The sequence below is a fragment of the Protopterus annectens genome, chromosome 5.part0, assembly GCF_019279795.1.
Source record: "Protopterus annectens isolate FY-2018-M chromosome 5.part0, PAN1.0, whole genome shotgun sequence".
Lineage (NCBI taxonomy): Eukaryota > Metazoa > Chordata > Ceratodontiformes > Protopteridae > Protopterus > Protopterus annectens.
The window spans coordinates 154,848,393-154,868,000 of NC_056735.1; the positions used below are offsets into that span (position 1 = coordinate 154,848,393).

Genomic DNA, 19,608 nt, shown 5'->3' on the forward strand with positions numbered 1-19,608 from the left:
TTCCAGGCAGTGAAGAAGAGGGACGGCCTGAATTTACTTATATTTGTGGTCTCCACCAGTGCAGTCCCTTTTTACAAAGCCCAAGATTAGAATCTGAAATTCCACAGAAAACAAATGTTGGGTCCATTTGTTTTTTTTATCAATCACTGAATCTTTCTCATGTAACCTGGCAAGAGGAATCATGAGAATCACAAATCCCATGAATCCCAGGATCCTGAGATACTCCCTGGGTGAAATCTGAGACTGATAAGAGAATCACATGAAAGTATAGAGATAAAAATCCCCCTTCTCCAGTGTCCAAAAAGTATTTTGCTGCAGGATGTCTGCAAGACATGCTAGAAAGATAATCCTGTGTGATGGGCACAGGTAGGATTTCTTCATATTTACTTGGTACCTCAGACTGGTCAGAAGAGAATACGTTCATTGCACTGAGTCTTGATATCTGACAAAAGACTCTGCAAAGATGAGTAACTCATCAAAATAATGAAATATGCGAATGTCATTCAGTCTACAATGAACTATAACTGGAGCTAGACACTTTGTAAACACCCTTGGAGCTAAAGTTAACCCAAAAGGTAATGCAGAGAATTGATAATGTGACCCAGACACACAAAACTTGAGACATTTAGTGAAACCTTTGGCTTTGGGAATGTGACAGTATGCATCTTTAAGAGCTAATGTTACCATAAAGCTTCCTTGGAGAACAAGAGGTGACACACTCTGAAAGGTCAACATCTTCAATTTTGGAACTTTCACATACAGATTCAGAAAGAAAAGATGTTGGACTGGTCTCCAAGAAGGTTCCTTCTTTGGTACCAAAAACATTCTGGAATAGAAGCCTTTGCCCTTTTGATTTAATGGCACTGGTCTGTGACACTTAAATTGAGTAAGTAGTTAAGAACCTGAGAGAAAAAACATGTTTGGTTCAGAAAGTATTCAAGAATTCCCTTGAAAGGAGGTATTTGTATCCAGTGCCAGCTCTTTCTCTCCCGAACCATTTTAACACTCAAGAGTCTGTAACAATCTAGACCAGCACTGGTAGAATTTTAACAGCATCTAGAACAGAAGCTGCCATTAAAAAAGGAATAATTAGTAGAGCGTATAAAATATTGCATGATAAAAAAAAATCTACTGCCAATCATTAGCGGACCGGAGTTCCGCTGTGGCGACCCCTAACCGGGAAAAGCCGAAAGACACAACAACAAATAAAATACTGCATGATAATTATAAGATTCAATCAGAGGAGCATAGAAAGGATTGGGAAGAGAGACTGGATAAGCAATTCACAGAGAGACAATTAGGGATATGTGTATATTATCTCCCAAATATGCAACAAATTCTAGAAGACTTAGCATTTTTGCCTGGAAGTGTCTATATAAGTATTTCTATATCTCAAGCAGACTCCGCTGAATTTTTCCTCAGCTGGTTAGCTAGTGTTGGAGGTGTGACGGGCAAAGAAGAGGTGGCTGGGGACATATTTTTTGGGAGTGTAATGAGCTGGCAGACTTTAAGGCTTCCCTGCGGACCGCTCTGTCGAAGATGCTGGGTGAGCAGATTGGATTGACTGGGAGATATTTTTTTTTGCTCTATGATACAGATTTGAATTGCCTAGACATAGTTTAGCCTTGCTGAGTCTAATTATGGTGGCTGCCAAAAAAGCAATTACTAGAAAATGAAAATCAAACTCTAGACCAACTTTACTAGTGGTGAATATAGTAACAGAGATAAAACAACTGGAATTGGGATCGTTAGAAAAGGGACAAAGCAATCTACACAGAAAAAAATGGGAATTGTGGGAACAATATATGCACAGAAGGAATGAGGTTGAAGAGGCAGGATTTGAATGAGCTATATAATGCTTAACTGACAATGACTGGATAGATAAGTGATGTATAATGTCTGCAACTAAAGTGGTGTCAATGGTGTTTGTTTTTCATTTATATAAATGTAAGACTGTCCATGTCATATGTGATAATTTAATAAAGACATTTATTGAAAAGAAAACAAATAGTCTGTATCAATCTTCTGCCAAAGGGAAATACACTGAGCTAGATGCTGGGAAAGATTTTGTGACTTAGGGCAGGGGTGGGAGAAAAAATTCTGGTTATAATCATTCTGAAGTTGTAGACTGTCACTTTTTAGGGAATAATCCTTGTTTCTTGTCCCTCCAGCCATCTATTTTATTTCACTGTTTGGCTTGAGAAGGCATTCAGTGTTTGTTTAATTTCATAGACATGAAAAAGGAAGTGGGAAATTTGTAAAGGGGTGGGGGTGGGGGCTTCAAAACTCCCTAAATTAATTTCCCTCTCATTAAATTATCTGAAGATCTGAGAAGCAGATGGGCCATATAAAACCTCATGAGAAAACGTTTTGTACCCAGGTATAACTTCGCAAAACTACAGCAGAAGAAGTGGCCGTAGACGCAGTATCTGCACAATCATACATGTGCCTTAAGTCACATTTAGATACTACAGAAATGTTAGAAATTATAGAATTCAGATAGGTACTACCTTCTGTGGGACGTATAGTAGCTGATTCTCAAAAACTGTCTGTACACAAAAGCATAGACATCCAAATATGGGTTTGATAGCTAAAGAATTATATATTTCAAAGACGGAAAACACAAACATTCTCTTACCAAATCTGTCCAATATCTTCCCATCCTTGTCCTCAGAGAAAGGGCTGCAGAACACTAGGAGCTTGTTCACAACTGGTGAAGATGTGGATGTAGCAGCAAGTGTGAAAATAAATACTTATTAGCTTAAGAAACTTTATAAAGTCTATCTGCTTTTTTGAGAGGGACTAAGGGTTCCGATTTACGGTTGCTACAGGCAGCATTAAATACATCCTTCTCGGCTAGCACTAATGAAGGAAGAGGCATATCTATTCAGAGCATATCATGGTATCTCCCCATTTCAGTGGAAAATCCATTTGTCCCCATAAAAAAACAAACCTTATTCATCCTGGCTGTAGTTTGAGAAAAGGAAAATTTGTCCAAAGGGCATTTTGAGGACCAAGTTTCATATGGGCTCGAGAATGCAGGATAAGAAGCCCTGTCCTATGTCAGAATGTTCTGATATCGGAGAACCATTCCTCAAGATTGCTTGTACTGAGATGATTTACAGGCACTATATTGTGTCTACTAGGATTAACTGCCAATAACGATTTCTTGGTTAAGGTAAGAAACTCATCTTTTCTAGTAAACACCATGTCTATATATGAACTACGTTTAACCTTTTGTTTTCTCTTTACAAGTATCCCTAATAACTGACTCGGAAAAGGTACTTCTACCCTATCAAGAGCTCACATCCCCAAGCTGCATCGAGTGTCTCTGTGCCCTGGGAAAGATTACTCTCCCATGTCCAGTTTGGACAATGGAACAGCCGAAGAGGATTTTGCTGATCCCCAGTTTGTGGTGGTTGAAAGGACTACACTAGAGGCAGCTGGAGAGATGAGTGAGTGTGTGAGTGGTCTGTGAAATGACTGCTGGCCACTGCAGTGTCACCCACCATTGCCCATGGCACTGACTAAGCCTACAGAGTTGGCAATGGCTCTTGGATAAGTTGTTTTTTGTCTTTTTAAGAATAACAGAAGTTGGAGCAGCAGGAGCGGGGTAAGTATAATACCTGTAACTGAGGAAGATGCTTCAGATGTAGTAAACTTTGTTGGAACAAGTCAATTGGAAGGTAATTTTTCAAATAGTTTTCACAAGCAGCACACTTACACTTTCATATGAAATCACAGTTACTTAAACAAACTAACATAAAAGCAGCACACTGAAATCCTGACAGAAATCCCTTCATATAAATTTTAGCCTGAAAGAAAAAATGGCAGGTAAGCTGTCACAGAGTGAACACAAGCACTAACACACTCCATAGAAGTTCCTGTCCCAATCAAATACTTCCTCATATTAAACTTTAACATAAAATACACAAATTTACACAAACGGTACATTTTGTCATTAAAATATCCCAAATTAGCCACAGCTAAAACAGCAGTCGGCGACATGAAACTTACAAAGCTAGAAAAACACTGGATTTCTTAAAGTAGCAATGTCACTAAAAGGTCCAAATAAAATAAAATCATTTTTTTTAAATGGTAAAATTCTATGAGGAAGGGTTTCCCACTGAAGACTTACCTGAAGAAGAGAAGATGAACAGTGGCTGCTGCTCCTGTGAAGCCTGTGAGCTGCTCCTTCATGAAGTGGAAAGAAAGTACTTAAGTTCTTCACTCTGACTGATGATCTTCCCTCAACAGGGCTGGCCAATCAGCAGTCAGAGTGAAGATGTGGGAGGAAGCCAGAGCTTTTGGAAGATGGCCAGTTGATGTATACTGGGCAAGACACAACCTACATAGCCTAAAGGCTACCACAGCAGTGGGATTAATGAACACTGTCCTTTACAATGTAAACATCATCCTGATCTCACCTAGAAAGCCATTCATTGACAAATATATGCCGGAATCTGAGATGCTGGCTTCTCAAATTTAACTACTGTATAAAGAGACCACAATATGTATTTCATGCAAGAATATGTTTTTTTATAGCACCATTCCAAACAGTATCTTTTTAGTATTCATCTAAAACATTCTTACTTGCACAATAAATCCCTACAGCACATACAAACGGACTTATCTTCAACTGCCTTTTACCTTATCACTTAAAACTTTAGTTGACATAATAACCATATTATAGTACATAGTCTTGGATTACCGATTTCCAGTTATGATGGGCAGCATATCAACTGAAGTGTTAGAAGTGGCTTGGGTTACTTTAAATGTCACATTCCTCAAATCCATAATGCCTATGCTCATATCTTCCAGCATAGCCAACTCCTCCCCTAAAAAACAAAATAAACAAAAAAAAATAATCAGTCTCACACAGGCACACATGCAGTAAAAAAAAGTCAGTAAAGAGATATTTCAGACTCATGCATGGCTCTGCTGACTACATTTTTTTCTTAAGAAGAAGGGACATAATGAGTTTCTACTGTTACAGCTAAAATGCTTCTAGGTCTATATGAATCAATAAGATATAGACTTTTTCTTTAATAGTTGATCTAAGACAGGATCCTCCTTGGCAACTCCTACAGTTTTAGCTCATCCTATACATCAATCAGCATTTAGCACTTTTCCTAGAAGTTCCTGCACTCTGGAGTGCACATGCCTCTGTGATTAAGGATGCCCAACAGCCACTGATCAGCACCAACCACCAATAAAGATGCTAACAAGTTATGGACTAATATATAGCCTGACATAAAGACAACTCCATTAACCACGGCTGGCTGTAAGACTCCCTTAGCCTTAGAGGGAAGGAGTGAGGATATTCCTGACCCATCAGAATGGTCAATTTGTAGATAAACACATACAGTAAGAATATATGCTTATAACTAACAAGAAGAACCCTCTCTGGGGGGTCTTATTGAGTTAAATTCCAAGCAGTAAGCCACCAAACTGGAAGGAACCAGAGGAGATCCATATAACACATATCAAAAGAGTGATTCCTACTGACCACTCCCAACTCCCAATCAGACAGAACTATAAAACCTGGAAGAAGGAAGCAATGCAGGTCCATGGTCCTGGTAACCAAGCTAAAGGATGGTTAAGCAAGAACTGAAGGCAACTACAACTATAAAAGAGCAGACTTGAACTATAATACAGGTCAGCAGGTGGCACCACTGGATTCACTTTATAATCTCGAAATACTGAAATATCGAATTTCAGTATTTCGAGACTGTAAAGTTGAATGTTCAAAATACCGAAAGTGCATAACTGCAAATCCGGATATGTCGAATTCGCGGTTATGGTTTTATGGTTCGTGACATGGAATGTATTGTGTGGATGGTGTTCAGTTTAATGTGTGGATTTAGGTGGAATTTAAGGTAAGTGACTATTTTGTAAGGGTTTTGGGTAGGTATTTGAGTGTATGCGGGTGTGTTTAGAAGTTGTACATGTGGGTTAGGGTAGGCAGGTAAAAGTATGAGTGTTTAAGTGTTGAATGTGGTGGTGTTTGTACATATGTAATGTGTGTGTGTGTGCGAGGGACTGCAGAATGTCTGGTTATAAGTTTGCTGTCTTTTTCTGTTTGGTGCGATCTTGGAGTTAGTATATATAAGTATTGGGGGTGTGGGGGTGCAAGGGGGCACAGCCCCCCTGCTTATTTGTAGTGTAGGTTTGTTAATTTGTGTTTTTATGCTTGTGTGTGTTTTGTTTGTTTTTTGTATTTTGGGTAGTGTGATGTATGGTGTGTTTAACTTCGTGATTTTTACTTTCACGGTTTTGGGGTTTCGGTATTTTGCAGATTCGACTTTATAGTCTCGATATACTGAAATTCGATGCTTCATTAATTCGAGATTATAAAGTGAATCTGGCACCACAATATACTGCACAAAACACAATTGTCAAGTTAGGAGAGAAACTAGTAAATCTGATTCCAGCTCTAACATGGGAAAGGGAGATGAACCACTGATCCATGTAAGAAACAAAAACAGTCACTTCAAGGCTTCAAGGAGCACATGAGATGTCAGACCCCTCACAGGGAATGCTCTGATGAATGAAGCAGTACTTAACTTGCTCAAGAACTAGAATATGACCACAGTCTCAAGAGATGTGGGATATCCAAGACTCTCAAAAGAAGGAGTTTCTTCAAAACGGGATGTTAATGCAACATTCCCAAAAGAACTGTTTGAACTCCAATGTGAACAAATGGCAGACAACTCTTCTGGGAAACTGAGGCAACACAGGTATCCTGGGCATTAAGGGCATCCAAAACAGACTAAATGAAATCCGTACAAGTAAAGCTCCTTCCCAATGAAGCACTACATCCACTTGGAAACCAAAAAACATTTTTATGGGATGTTCAGGCCATTTCTTCCAAAAACCCAACTAGCAAGAAAAAAAATGACCCAAAGAAGGCCAAAAGTGAGGGTCAAACATTGCCTCAAGTACCAAGGACCTCACCTGTCAAAATTGGGAAGTGTTCCCAGAAATGGCAAAGTACAACTGTCATAATCCATACAGTATTTAAGCATATAATGTGCCAAAGAAAAGTTTCAGCTCTGTTTCTGAATTCTTACTGTAAAATGATAGCTCGGTCAGAGAAGGTAAAATGGTGTATCTATACATCCACACACACACACACACACACACATATATATATATATATATATACACACACACACACACACACACACATATATATATATATATATATATATATATACACAGTGGATATAAAAAGTGTACACACCCCTGTTAAAATGCCAGGTTTTTGTGATATAAAAAAATGAGACCACACTAAATCATTTCAAAACTTTTCCCACCTTTAATGTGACCTATAACCTGTACAATTCAATTGAAAAACAAACAAGTCTGTTAGGGGAAAAATTAAAAAAAAATAAAAAACGTACAATACGCTGGTTGCATAAGTATGCACACCCTTAAGCTAATACTTTGTTGTGCGTGCACACCCTTAAACTAATACTTTGTTGAAGCACCTTTTGATTAATTACAGAATTTAGTCTTCTTGGGTACACTGCTGCTATCAATTAGAGAGACTCTGATTAACCCCAAATAAAGTTCAGCTGTACTAGTAGGATTTTCGTGACATTTACTCAGTTGCCTGCTACAGCAAAAGCCATGGTTTGCAGAGAGTTTACAAAGCATCAAAAGGATCTCATTGTTGAAAGGTATCAGTCAGGAGAAGGGTACAAAAAAATTTCCACAGCATTGGATATACCATGGAACACAGTGAAGACAGTCATCAAAAAGTGGAGAAAATATGGGACAACAGTGACGTTGCAAAGAACTGGACTTCCCTCCAAAACTGATGAAAAGACAAGACAAAAACTGATTGGGGAGGCTGTCAAGAGACCTACAGCAACACTGAAGGAGCTGCAGGAATTTCTGGCAAGTACTGGCTGTGTACTACATGTGACAAGAATCTCTCATATTCTCCATATGTCTGGACTATGGGGAAGAGTTGCATGATGGAAGCCTTTTCTTACACACAAAAACATCCAAGCCCAGCTAATATTTGCAAAACAATACATCAAGTCTCCTAAAAGCATGTGGGAAAATGTGTTATGGTCCGACGAGACCAAGGTTGAACTTTCTGGCCACAAATCCAAAAGGTACGTTTTGCACAAAAACAACACTTTGCATCAAAAAAAGAACACCACCCCCACAGTGAAGCATGATGGTTGCAGTACCATACTTTGGGGTTGCTTTTCTTCATGTAAAACTGGGGCTTTATTCAACATGGGGGGAAGGGGGAATTATGAACAGTTTCAAATATCAGTCACTTTTGGCACAAAACCTACAGACGTCTGCTAGAAAGCTGAAGATAAAAAGGAATTTCACCTTTCAGCACGACAATGACCCCAAGCATACATTCAAATCAACAAAAGAATGGCTTCACCATAAGAAAATTTAAAGTTTTAGAATGGCCCAGCCAGAGCCCAGACCTAAATTCAATAAAAAAATCTGTGGTGTGACCTGAAGAGGACTGTACACAAGAGATGCCCTCACAATCTGACAGATTTGGATTGCTTTTGTGAGGAAGAGTGGGCAAATATTGCCAAGTCAAGATGTGCCATGCTGACAGACTCCTAGCAAAGAAGACTGAATGCGGTAATTAAATCAAAAGGTGTTTCAACAAATTATTAGTTTAAGGGTGTGCACACGTATGCAACCAGCTTATTGTAAGTTTTTTATTTTTTACTTTTTTCCCCCCAACAGATTGTTTTTGCTTTTCAAATGAATTGTACAGGTTACAGATCACATTAAAGGTGGGAAAAGTTTTAAAATTATTTATTGTGGTCTCATTTTTTATATCGCAAAAACCTGGCATTTTAACAAGGGTGTGTACACTTTTTATATCAACTGGATATACAAATAATTTTTTGTGTTTATAAACACACATACATTTTTTATTTTCACGCATTTTGTATCTTCATTTTTACTGTTTATATGGAAGGTATTACTGACGTACATAGTGCTGCTACTTTAAAAAGTATGACGTCTTTAAGTAGTTAATTGCATGATTGTTTGACATGCAAATGAGTTGGCCTGGCTTTATAAGGAATTTGTATGATGTGTTATTCTGATGAAGTCAAGTACAATTGTTGACGAAACTGCTCAATAAACGTTTCAGCTTTGGTTGCTGCTTCCGTGCGTTCTTTTTATTTACTTAATTTTGTTTCCAAGTGGTTTTGAGTTTGTTTTATGAAGAACGACACGCAAGGAGTTTCAGAAGCTGGGGGTTCTAATACTGAACCGGCGAAGGCCACTGGGAACCTGTCTGCACTTATCGAGGTGTTGACACAGCAACTCGTCGGCTTCAGGAGTCAATTAAACCCCTTTCCTACCAACTTTGGTTCTCATGTGGAGGAAGGTATACAGTCTTCGCAAGGATTATTATCTACCATTCCCCCAGGCCAGAGGAGTCCTATCAACGTCAGCCAGGCTGGTGAGACAGTCACCAATGCAGTGTTAGAAAATAGGCAGAACCAACAGAGGATTTCCACCAATCGGGTGGATTCGCAACAAAGTTTTAGTCTTATGGACTGGATTAATAAAGAAGGTGACTGTGCATTCTTTACAACACAGCAGCAAGTCGCTAATGGAACTTTAGACTAGCAACTTAAGGTTCTGGAGGGCGATGTTTTAAAATTAAGGAAAATACAGGTGGAAAACCACTACCTGAGGGAATGTTTGAAACGAGAGCAAGTCCCCAAAGATCTTCGGTGTTGGAAATTTCCAAACGGCCTAGTGAGTGGTTCAGACCTGCACAGAGAGTTGACTGTAATGTTTAATCGACATGGCTGCAAGCTTCTTGAAGCCTTGGTAAGAGACAACGATAAAAAATTTAATATTTTAAGACTCAGTTAACAGACTGAATGAACAAATTAAACAGGACTTGTGTGTTCCTCTTAAACAGAATGACTACAGGGCTGTATTAGTGAATGTGGATAAAACTATTAGTAACATCAAGCAGAAAAAATTTAAAAAATTAGAGAGGGATAAACAAGAATATGATGCAGGGCAGGCATATCCCCTTCCTAAAGGCAGGAATGTTACATTTTTTAACAATTGAACAGTATGGTGTCAACAAGATTGTACTTTTGCATGAACAGGATGTAGGGATTGCAACTGATGAATGTTATAATGAAAACCTTGGCCATGACGTACCTTTCAGGAGATAAGAGAGGATATGCAATTTAAGACAGAGAACTACAACAACAGCTGGCCAAAATCAGGGGACTGGTTTTCAAGGGAAGGGGACAGGGAGGGGGAGGGGAAGAGCCATGAAATAGTAGAAAATGTCTGATAATTTCACTGTACCTAACAATTTCATCGTACTCAATGATACTAATGACAGCATTATTTATAATGAGCACCACAATTTTAAAATTTATAATCTAAGTAGGCACCAGGTTACCAAGGAATGGGCCAACCTGTTTCAAAAGGGGCTTCATTTTGTACCTACAAGAAATGCACGTATTGATAGAACATTGTTAGATTTCATGTTGTATATGAGGAAGTTGAATTTTAATGTAGGTATGAATGTTGAACAGAGTGTCAATAGCGACATGGTATGTAAAAAAATCAAGTGTACTAAACCATCCCTGCCCCACATTGCAATTGTTTGAAACTATTTGTATGAATGGCATTAGAACATTATGTAAGAACAGAAACGTCCTTAGTGGTGAGTACAACTTTAATGAAAAGGAACGTAGTTTGTTGGTTAGTATTTCTAACAACAGATCAATTAGGGTTATGAAACCCAATAAAGGAGGGGGGTTGGTGGTTATGGACCAACAACGGTATGTGGATAGTATGTTAAGATTTCTTTTTGGTGATGGCTATGAGCAGGTATCATTGAACGGACTTAACATAGCTTATAGGAATATTGATATAATACTAAATGATTTACTCTTGAACGACCAGATTTCAAGGACTGAATTAAATTTTTTGTTACAGACTAGTCCTAGGATTCCAACAATATTTGTAATTCCTAAAATCCACAAAGATACCACCAACCCACCTCTCAGACCAATTGCTGATGCAAAAGCATCAAAAACTTTGACCATGGCTAAGTTCCTGGATTTTCATCTTAAAACTAGTCTCAAAAAACTACAACATATTAAGGATTCACAGGATTGTTTGAGAAAGATTAAACAGGAGCTATATGGTGACAATATTATATTAGTGACTATTGATATAAAGGACCTCTTTAATGTTATACCACACATCAGGAAGGAATTGAATTGTTCTATGACTTTCTTTGTGGGCACACGCACCATACACATTCTAGAATATTAACCTTTAGGACCCTGATGGAGTTAATATTGGAGAACAATTGCATCATTTTTCACAGTCAATTGTTTAGGCAAACATCAAGGGTTGCAATGGGGGCAGTGTGTGCCCTGATTTTTGCAAATATAGTCTTAACACAATGGAAGTTGTCCATAGTTTTCCTATCTTTAGGTTTCAAATTTTGTAAATTTTATGAGAGATACCTGGACGACATCTTGATTTTTTTGGGATTTGGATTGAATTGAATACATTTTTTTCATTTTTTCAACTCTAGTACCTCCTTTTTGCGTTTTGCTATGGAAACAAATTCGAATACCATTAGTTATTTGGATATTCAGATTTGTAAAGATAGAGTCTAAGAATTTTGTTTCCACTATATACAGGAAACCCACATACCCGAACACCATTTTAAATTTTGAAAGTGGCCACCCTTTACACCAAAAAAGGTCACTGATAAAGGGACAAGGTATACGGTTGGCCCATATGGTTAGTGACCTGGATATGTTCTATAAAGAAAGGGATGTGTTACAGGGTATGTTATTGAGAATAGGGTATCCGGAAGAGTTTATTACCCCTATTTTAGAAGAGGTTACATATAAGAGAAGATCTGGTCATTTTCATCCACTGTTAGGCTTAGGTGTGGAGGAAGAGGCAGGTGTGCCAGTAACTAATACTACTACTTGTTGCAATGAGAGTAATAGAGATGCATACAAAAATGCACTGATTCTGACTTAGAACCCCCAGTTTTCGTGTATTAAAGACATCTTGATCAAGAATTGGTTTATTTTAAAAAAAGATGATCAAGTGGGGAGTAAGTTAGGGGAAAAGCTGATTCAAAAATGTACTGGAACAAAACAAAGAGGGTCATAAATACCAGAATAAAGGACAAATGAAAAAATGTGGACGTTGTTTGCAATGTAGATACATTTTAGAAGGGAATATCATTATTGTTCCCCAATATGGTACAGTTAGATATAATTACAAATGTAATTGTGGGACCAAGAATGTGGTTTATGCTATGATGTGTCAAGTATGTGATAGATACTATACAGGCAAAACTAAGAACGCATTTAGGTTACGTATATACCAGCATATTTATAACATTAACAAAAGTGGCATCAAGAATGCCCTTGTTAAACACCTCAATAGTTTTCCCGACCACAGATTTAAGTTTACAGTACTCGAACAAATTGAACCCAATGAGAGAGGTGGTCCGAGTGATTTGTTCTTAAGAGTACAAGGAACTTATGTGGCAAATCAGAGTTAACACCACTAGTCAACCAGGGATAAATGAGGTTATATCCCTTACAAGTTATTTACAATTTTAGGCAGAGTTCAAACATTATGTATGTTGTGGTGCATTTTATTTCTGATATATAAATTGATGTTGGCTCATGAAGTATGAATAGGATTGTTTTTATTGGGTTCATTAATTTTTCATGTTTATAAACATACATTTTTTATTTTCATGCATTTTTTTAACTTAATTTTTACTGTTTATATGAAAAGTATTATTGACGTACATAGTGCTGCTGCTTTAAAAGGTATGACATCTTTAATTAATTAATTGCATGTTTGTTTGACATGAAAATGAGTTGGCCTGGCTTTATAAGGAGTTTATTTGTATGAGGTGTTATTCTGATGAAGTCAAGTACAATTGTTGACGATATAGACATTTCAGCTTTGGTTGCTGCTTCCGTGCATTCTTTTTATTTACTTAGTTTTGTTTCCAAGTGCTTTTTAAAAAATATATCAAAATGCACACAATTAAAGAGAGTCCTAAATTAAGAGTTCTCATAAGTATATACAACATATCCATACTGTACACAGAGTTACATGCAGTAATTACAGTCAGATAATATATATAATAGTTACAAATTGCTAGCCGAGAGAGGTCTATGCCTAATAGCTGAGAGTAGTAATTACTTCAAAAGGGAGTTTATTCCAGTTTTATGCAATATAGTTAGGGTAGAGGGAGTCACCTGCAGCACTGCTGACTTTAACTGTTGTCAATACAGTTTTATTTTTTGAATGTAGATTGCAGTTACTAGAGAAAGGGAGTAGGAGATTTTGGAGACAAGGGATCTCCTCTTGATGGTTTAGAATTTTCTGGGCTGTGTTGAGTTGGTTATAGAGTAGTAGCTGGGGAAGTTCTGACCACTTCAGTTTCTTGAGTGCTGTTGCAGTGGTGTGACCTAAAGGTAGAGTCTGTGGCACACCTGGCAGTTTTGTTATAACATGATTCCAGTTTAGCTAACTTTGATTTCTTTAGGCTGATGAGAATCGGTGAGGCATACAGAAGAGTTGAAATCGGATGTGTTTGAGCAACAGTTGCTTTTGCATTATTAGTGAGATATTGTTTTTTTTTTGAATGCTCATAACTGTATAAATGATACAAAAGTGTGGATGAGTAAAGGATGTGTATATATAAGTATACCTATAAATCCAAGTGGTCTCTAACTCTGTAGGAAGAGAGATATAAGCAGCAAAAGAGGGTAAGCCGACTGCAAAGTACAGGAAATGCAAATCATCTCACTGATTGACTTGAAATGGCAAGCTCAACATCTATAAATTGTTTTGTGGCCAGTCATATTTACAGTACTACAAGTGTGCAACACCACTATTTAAGTATTTATTTAAGTATTTACTGGTATTTTTCACTGTTTTTAAGCTATCTGTCCTGTTCATTCTTTAGACCCTCCTGGCTGATTTTCTGCTGTTTTAATAGTTTTTTTCAGTGACTCACTCATGCCTCTCAACAAACAAAATATTAAACACAAAGTATAACCAGAACAATACTATTTTATTCATATTAACATTTGAGTTTGTATAAAACTAAAATGTAATTCTCTTTTATAAAAATAAAATTATCTGCTACACTAATATTAAATAACAAAATATAACCAGAACAATAAGTAAAACATTTCAGCTTTTATAAAACTAAAGCACATTCTACACAATTATGGTCCCAGTTAGTCGTGACCCAGTGACCAAAAACTACTCTCTGTCTACAAATCGAGAAAATCTGCCGGGCACTGTTTGTACCTGTACAAGGTTGCTAAGGCCTAGAACTCCTTACCTGTATCAATCAAGTCTATACTCTCCGTCCCATCTTTCAAAACTGCTCTGAAAGACTTCCTAGCTAAAATCTGGTTATGTTCTTGCTCAGAACCAGTATAAACTATATAAATTTGAACAAGTACTTTTTTTTATTCCTTATACCGCCTTACTATCCCCTTTTCACCTAGTTCTTTACTGCTATCAACGTTTCTTCTCTGACTTCTGTCTAAATATAGCATAAGCTATATATAACAGAACCAAGACGCTATCCTCCAAAAAAAGGAAGCCAATCTGGTGGTCCCCTGCTATAAACAAATTCTACAACAGAAGGAAGAAACTGTTGCAAAAGAGAGTAAAATCCCATGAGTGGAGGAGCTCCCTGGTCAGTATCAGTAAGAAGCTGAGATCGCCTATAAGATCCCCCCAAATCTAGCTACGAAAAGAAAATCGCCACTGATTCTAAGGGCAACCACAACGCATTCTATAGCTATGTCAAGAATCTCAATGGCAACACTCAGATCTGCTCTGAGTTACAGCACAACGTCACGAAAATTACAGAACCAACTGATCTTGCCAACATCCTGGCAGATAGGTTCAGTTCTAACTTTACCCCCCCACCCCCTGAAGGGCCCATATCTATACAGGAAGAATGCAGAGTCCCTGTAATCACATCTATGCAGGTAAAAGCTGCATTCTCTAAAACCAAAAACACAGCATCCATGGGATCGGACAACATCCCACTCTGCATTTTACACGAACTTCAGAACGAACTGGCTCCCCCCCTAAGCACCATGTTCAATCATAGTCTCACGTCAGGCTTTGTGCCCACTGAATGGGGCACAGCAACAGTTTTCCCACTCCACAAAGGGGGAGCCACCACTGATCCGGGGAATTATTGCCCTATTAGCCTGACGAGCCTGGTCTGCAAGGCCATGGAATGTATCATCATGGAACTCATAAACAAAAACATTGGTAACCTCCAAACTCTGGACCCCACCCAGTTCGGGTTTGTGAAAGGTAGATCATGTCTTCTGAACCTAATCGACTTCTTTGAGGCACTCACCAAAGCCATAGACGAGGATAAGAAGGTTCACACAGCCTATCTTGACCTCGCCAAGGCTTTCGACACCAACCTACATCCTGGAATTATAGCTAAACTCACTAAACTTGGTACAAATCCCTACGTCACAAGATGGATTACCAACTGGCTTACTGACAGAATCCAAACTGTAAAAGTTGCAGACTCCAAATCTGATTTCAAACCAGTGACAAGTGGAGTACCACAGGGTTCAGTCCTGGAACCTCTCCTGTTTGGTATCTACTTCTCTGAAGTACAGGCTAAGTTCGCAGATGACTGCAAACTAGGAGCCATAGTCGAGTCTCCAAATGATGTGGACATCCTACAGAAGGGCCTCACTGAGACAGATGCCTGGTGTCAGAGGCATGGCCTCAAGCTCAATGCCAAAAAGTGCATTGTCATCCCCTTTGGTAAAAACTCTGTACCCATGAGCTACCACATAAACGTCAGTCTACTAAACACCGAATGTGTGATAAGAGACCTTGGGACCCAGGTGGACAGTAGTCTCTCCTTTGATAATCACATCGCCACAGTAGTCAGGAAATCCTTCTATGTGGCACACCTCATCACAAAAGTGTTCTCATCCAAGAAAAAAAGAAGTCATTGTTCCCCTCTACTCGGCACTCATTAGACCTATTATAGAGTACAACGCCCCTTTTGGAATGTACCTCACAAGGCATCTGCAGCAGCTGGAAACGCCACAGTAGTAACTCACAAAGAGGATTACTGGCCTCAAACAGATGCCCTACACTGACCGTCTCAAAAACTCCAGCTTTACTCTGTAGCATATCGCCTACTCTGAGGAGATCTCTGCCTAAAATATAAAACTATGTCAAACCCACAGCTGTTGGACATGCAACACGTAAAGAAATTCCAATCCCTCCATGTTAAATGCTCTAGGGACCTAAACCTTTGTCTCCACAATAAACAGGACATGCTGGAGGGATAGAATCCTGTCCCAGAGACTTCCTATACTCTGGAACAAGCTACCCATCTGTCAAGCAAAGTTCCTCATTAGCACTCTTCAAGAAAACTCTTGATGAGTGGATGAGAAATAGGAAATACAGGGATCACTTCTGTGGCTCTGCTCGACAGGGGCACAGGAAATTAACTTTCTTGGGTGATGTAAGCCAAGGAACCTTGTTGGCTAGGCTTACTTAGGCCCTTGGGCCGATAGCCTAGTACCTATCTATGAACCTATAAGCCTGTTTTCTCCCTCACTTCATATTACAATTACTGTTTGTATTAGAAACTTACCTTTAATTTCTCTACAAACTGTCTAAAATTTCTGTAAATATTAAATGACTGTTGCCATATAACTTGTACTGATTCTTAGACATTGTTTTTATATTATGTATGATTTGTTATAATTATTTAAACTGCAAGTGTTTGTTTTATTTTTGAAGATTGTAAAATTATTGTTCTTAAAATGTCTTGTAATAATTTGGAACTTTTCTCACTGGGCCTCCAGTGAAAATGGGCTTCTACTCATTTGGACTTTTTCTGTAATCAAATGCTAATAAATAAATAAACAAAAATTCAGAAAAAAGCAAGCTAACACAAAACCTGTTAATCTAAAAACATTCTAAGTTTATAAGAACAATATTTAAAATTTGTGCCTATTTTTGGGTCTTTATCCCCCCATTATTTAAGGCTTTATCCAGATTTCTTGTGTTAGTAAGTTGAGAGGTATGCACGCATGCATGGGCACACACATATACTGACAGCTAGGCATACTCTGCACTCAAACAAATTAATTTTTTATGACTATCTCTCTGGAATCTTTACTACCGAAAGAGTACAGAATGTAAAGAATTGTCTAAATTAATAATTTAAAGTATATAGTTATGCATTATGTGCTTATGTGAAAGGAATATATTTCTAAAATAACCATTTTATAATTTTAAGTGGCATCCACTGAAAATATGCCCCTTTCTTATTTGTACACGGGCAGCATTTTGTGGGTTGAGTATTTTTTAAACGATAAACACATGGGGGAAAGCAGCAGCAACATTAAGTCTGAGTAGTACAAAAGGTCTGGCTCAACCAAGTTTAATACATGTTAACAACCATCCTCTTCACAAAACTGAAAATGCATTTTCAGTAAAATGTTTTTTTCATCAATGTATACATACAATCCTCTTAAAAAAAAAAAGAGAAAGAAAAAAAAAAAAGAGAAAGAAAAAAGTATCACTAGCAATTACATATACGGAGATAAACAGAACTGCTGCTTTGCATACTTGATCCCTATCTCCCCAAAATAATAAATAAAATCAGGAAATGGGAAAATAACAGGGCAGCAAAATAAGTGTACATAATTAACATAAGTATACATATACAAGACGAACATCTCACAAATATAAGCAGTTCCACTGCAGTATAAGAAAAATGTTAAATGCATCATCCCCGGTGTACATTTTAAACAGCAGACATCACCCCTCACAAATATGTCAAAAAACTATTTAAAAAAAAAAAAAATCTGAAAGAAAACAATACATTTCAAACTACGTAAAAATCGAAGGACAAAAAGTTTAGTTTTTGTGGCACAATGACACCTTCCGTAGGACAACAATACCTTTCAGGAAAGCTTTTACCTTCCATGAATGAATGAAAGGAAGGTTAGTGATAGTGAATGCCAAACTTTACAAGGGCTAAGTGTAACTCGTTTTGACACTCCTTATTTCACAGTTCCCCATTACTATTCAGCATGTTGGGTGTTAGTGCACACTCACACACAATTAGACAAGCCAGACACTTAAACTGCTGTAATGAAGTTGTCATTTCCTCAGCGAGAAGAAGCCAGAGCAAAGGAAACTGAGCAACCAAGGTAACAAAAAATAACCCTCTCCCCTGTCATCCTTGTAGATGTTTTTAAATTTACCTTAAACTTTATTCTGGAAGTGAGACAACTATAGTAAACTTTTTGTGTGACTGGTAATATGATCTTAAAACCATACATAATTAGGGCCCTTTGACCGTACCTCTTGATTTTCGCAGAATATCCAGATCATATTGTTGGTCTGCTCTTTATAAAATCGAATTCCGAAGTTCATCCGAACCAATCTTGAAACCAAAAAATGAAGCAGTAGCACTTAGCCAGATGGACAAAAGCACTAAATGATTTTAAGTGTGTTCTATTAAAGGATTCAAAAGGCTAAGTGCTACTGCTTCATTTTTTGCAATTTTTCTTGGTCTGCTGTTTAAACTATGTGGTTTTCTGGCAAATCACCATGGATTGAAGTCACTAAATAATGGCAGTCATTTGAGTTTCTAACTTCATATCCTTCAGAAAAATGCTTGTTATTACAAAACCTGTTATTCTAACAATGTTCTAAGTTTGCAAGAGCAATATTCAAAATCTGTCTCTATTTTTGGGTCTTTGCCCCCCCCCCCTTCCAGATTTCTTGTGATAAAAGGGTGAGAGGTATACCTTTGATAAATATCCTTTCTTTGTTACCTGTTCTCTGTTACAAAACGGGATTCAACAGAGCACCCCTGGTGTTATTTAAATAGTCTCATTCCTTTTATGACCACAAAATAGACATTGGTGTTTTTTTTTTCAGTATGCTAATAGTAAATTAGAAATGCATTAAAAACATCATTACAGTCTGAAACACACTGGCAGACTGGATGATGGCCAATTCACACAAGGCATGCCTTTGAAAGGTGTGTGAAAGCTGAAGTATTAGATGAAAATGAAGGCAGACAATGGCAGGGTGCAGACCCTACGCAGGAAGGATTTAAATACTGTGTTCTTCTGAGAACTGGAAAACTAAACACACACACATACCTACCTTTTTGTTTCTGTCACGCAGCCACACACTCATACACACACGTACTTTCTCACACAGTAACACACACCCACACACACTTACTCTCATTCGAACTGGTAGCTTAAACTACAAACACCCACACTTTCTCTCTCATAGAGAAAAATGAACTGCCAGTTTAACACACATACTCATACGCTCACTCACACTTACCTCAGCATGGCTACTTTAAATTCTGGACTGAGTTTACATCCTTAAAAAAAAAAACAGGCTACCACCACTGAGCATTTTTTTTAAATTAATTGTTGAAGCTCTTGAAAGTGAGAGGCTGCTCGTCCCCTACTGTTTCCAGCACCCTTGTCTGCATGCCAAAATCAGGATTTA

At 37.8% G+C, this 19,608-nt stretch overlaps 1 protein-coding gene across 7 annotated transcripts in view; it reads right to left on the reverse strand.

The window, feature by feature from the left end:
- Positions 1 to 19,608, reverse strand: part of INPP4A (inositol polyphosphate-4-phosphatase type I A) — a 1,931,511-nt gene that overhangs the window by 603,391 nt on the left and 1,308,512 nt on the right. For all 7 annotated transcript variants that reach the window (XM_044072185.1, XM_044072184.1, XM_044072183.1 and 4 more), the window contains one exon: positions 4,712 to 4,838. In XM_044072185.1, coding sequence (XP_043928120.1) covers positions 4,712 to 4,838 — 127 coding nt within the window. The remainder of the gene's footprint in view (positions 1 to 4,711; positions 4,839 to 19,608) is intronic.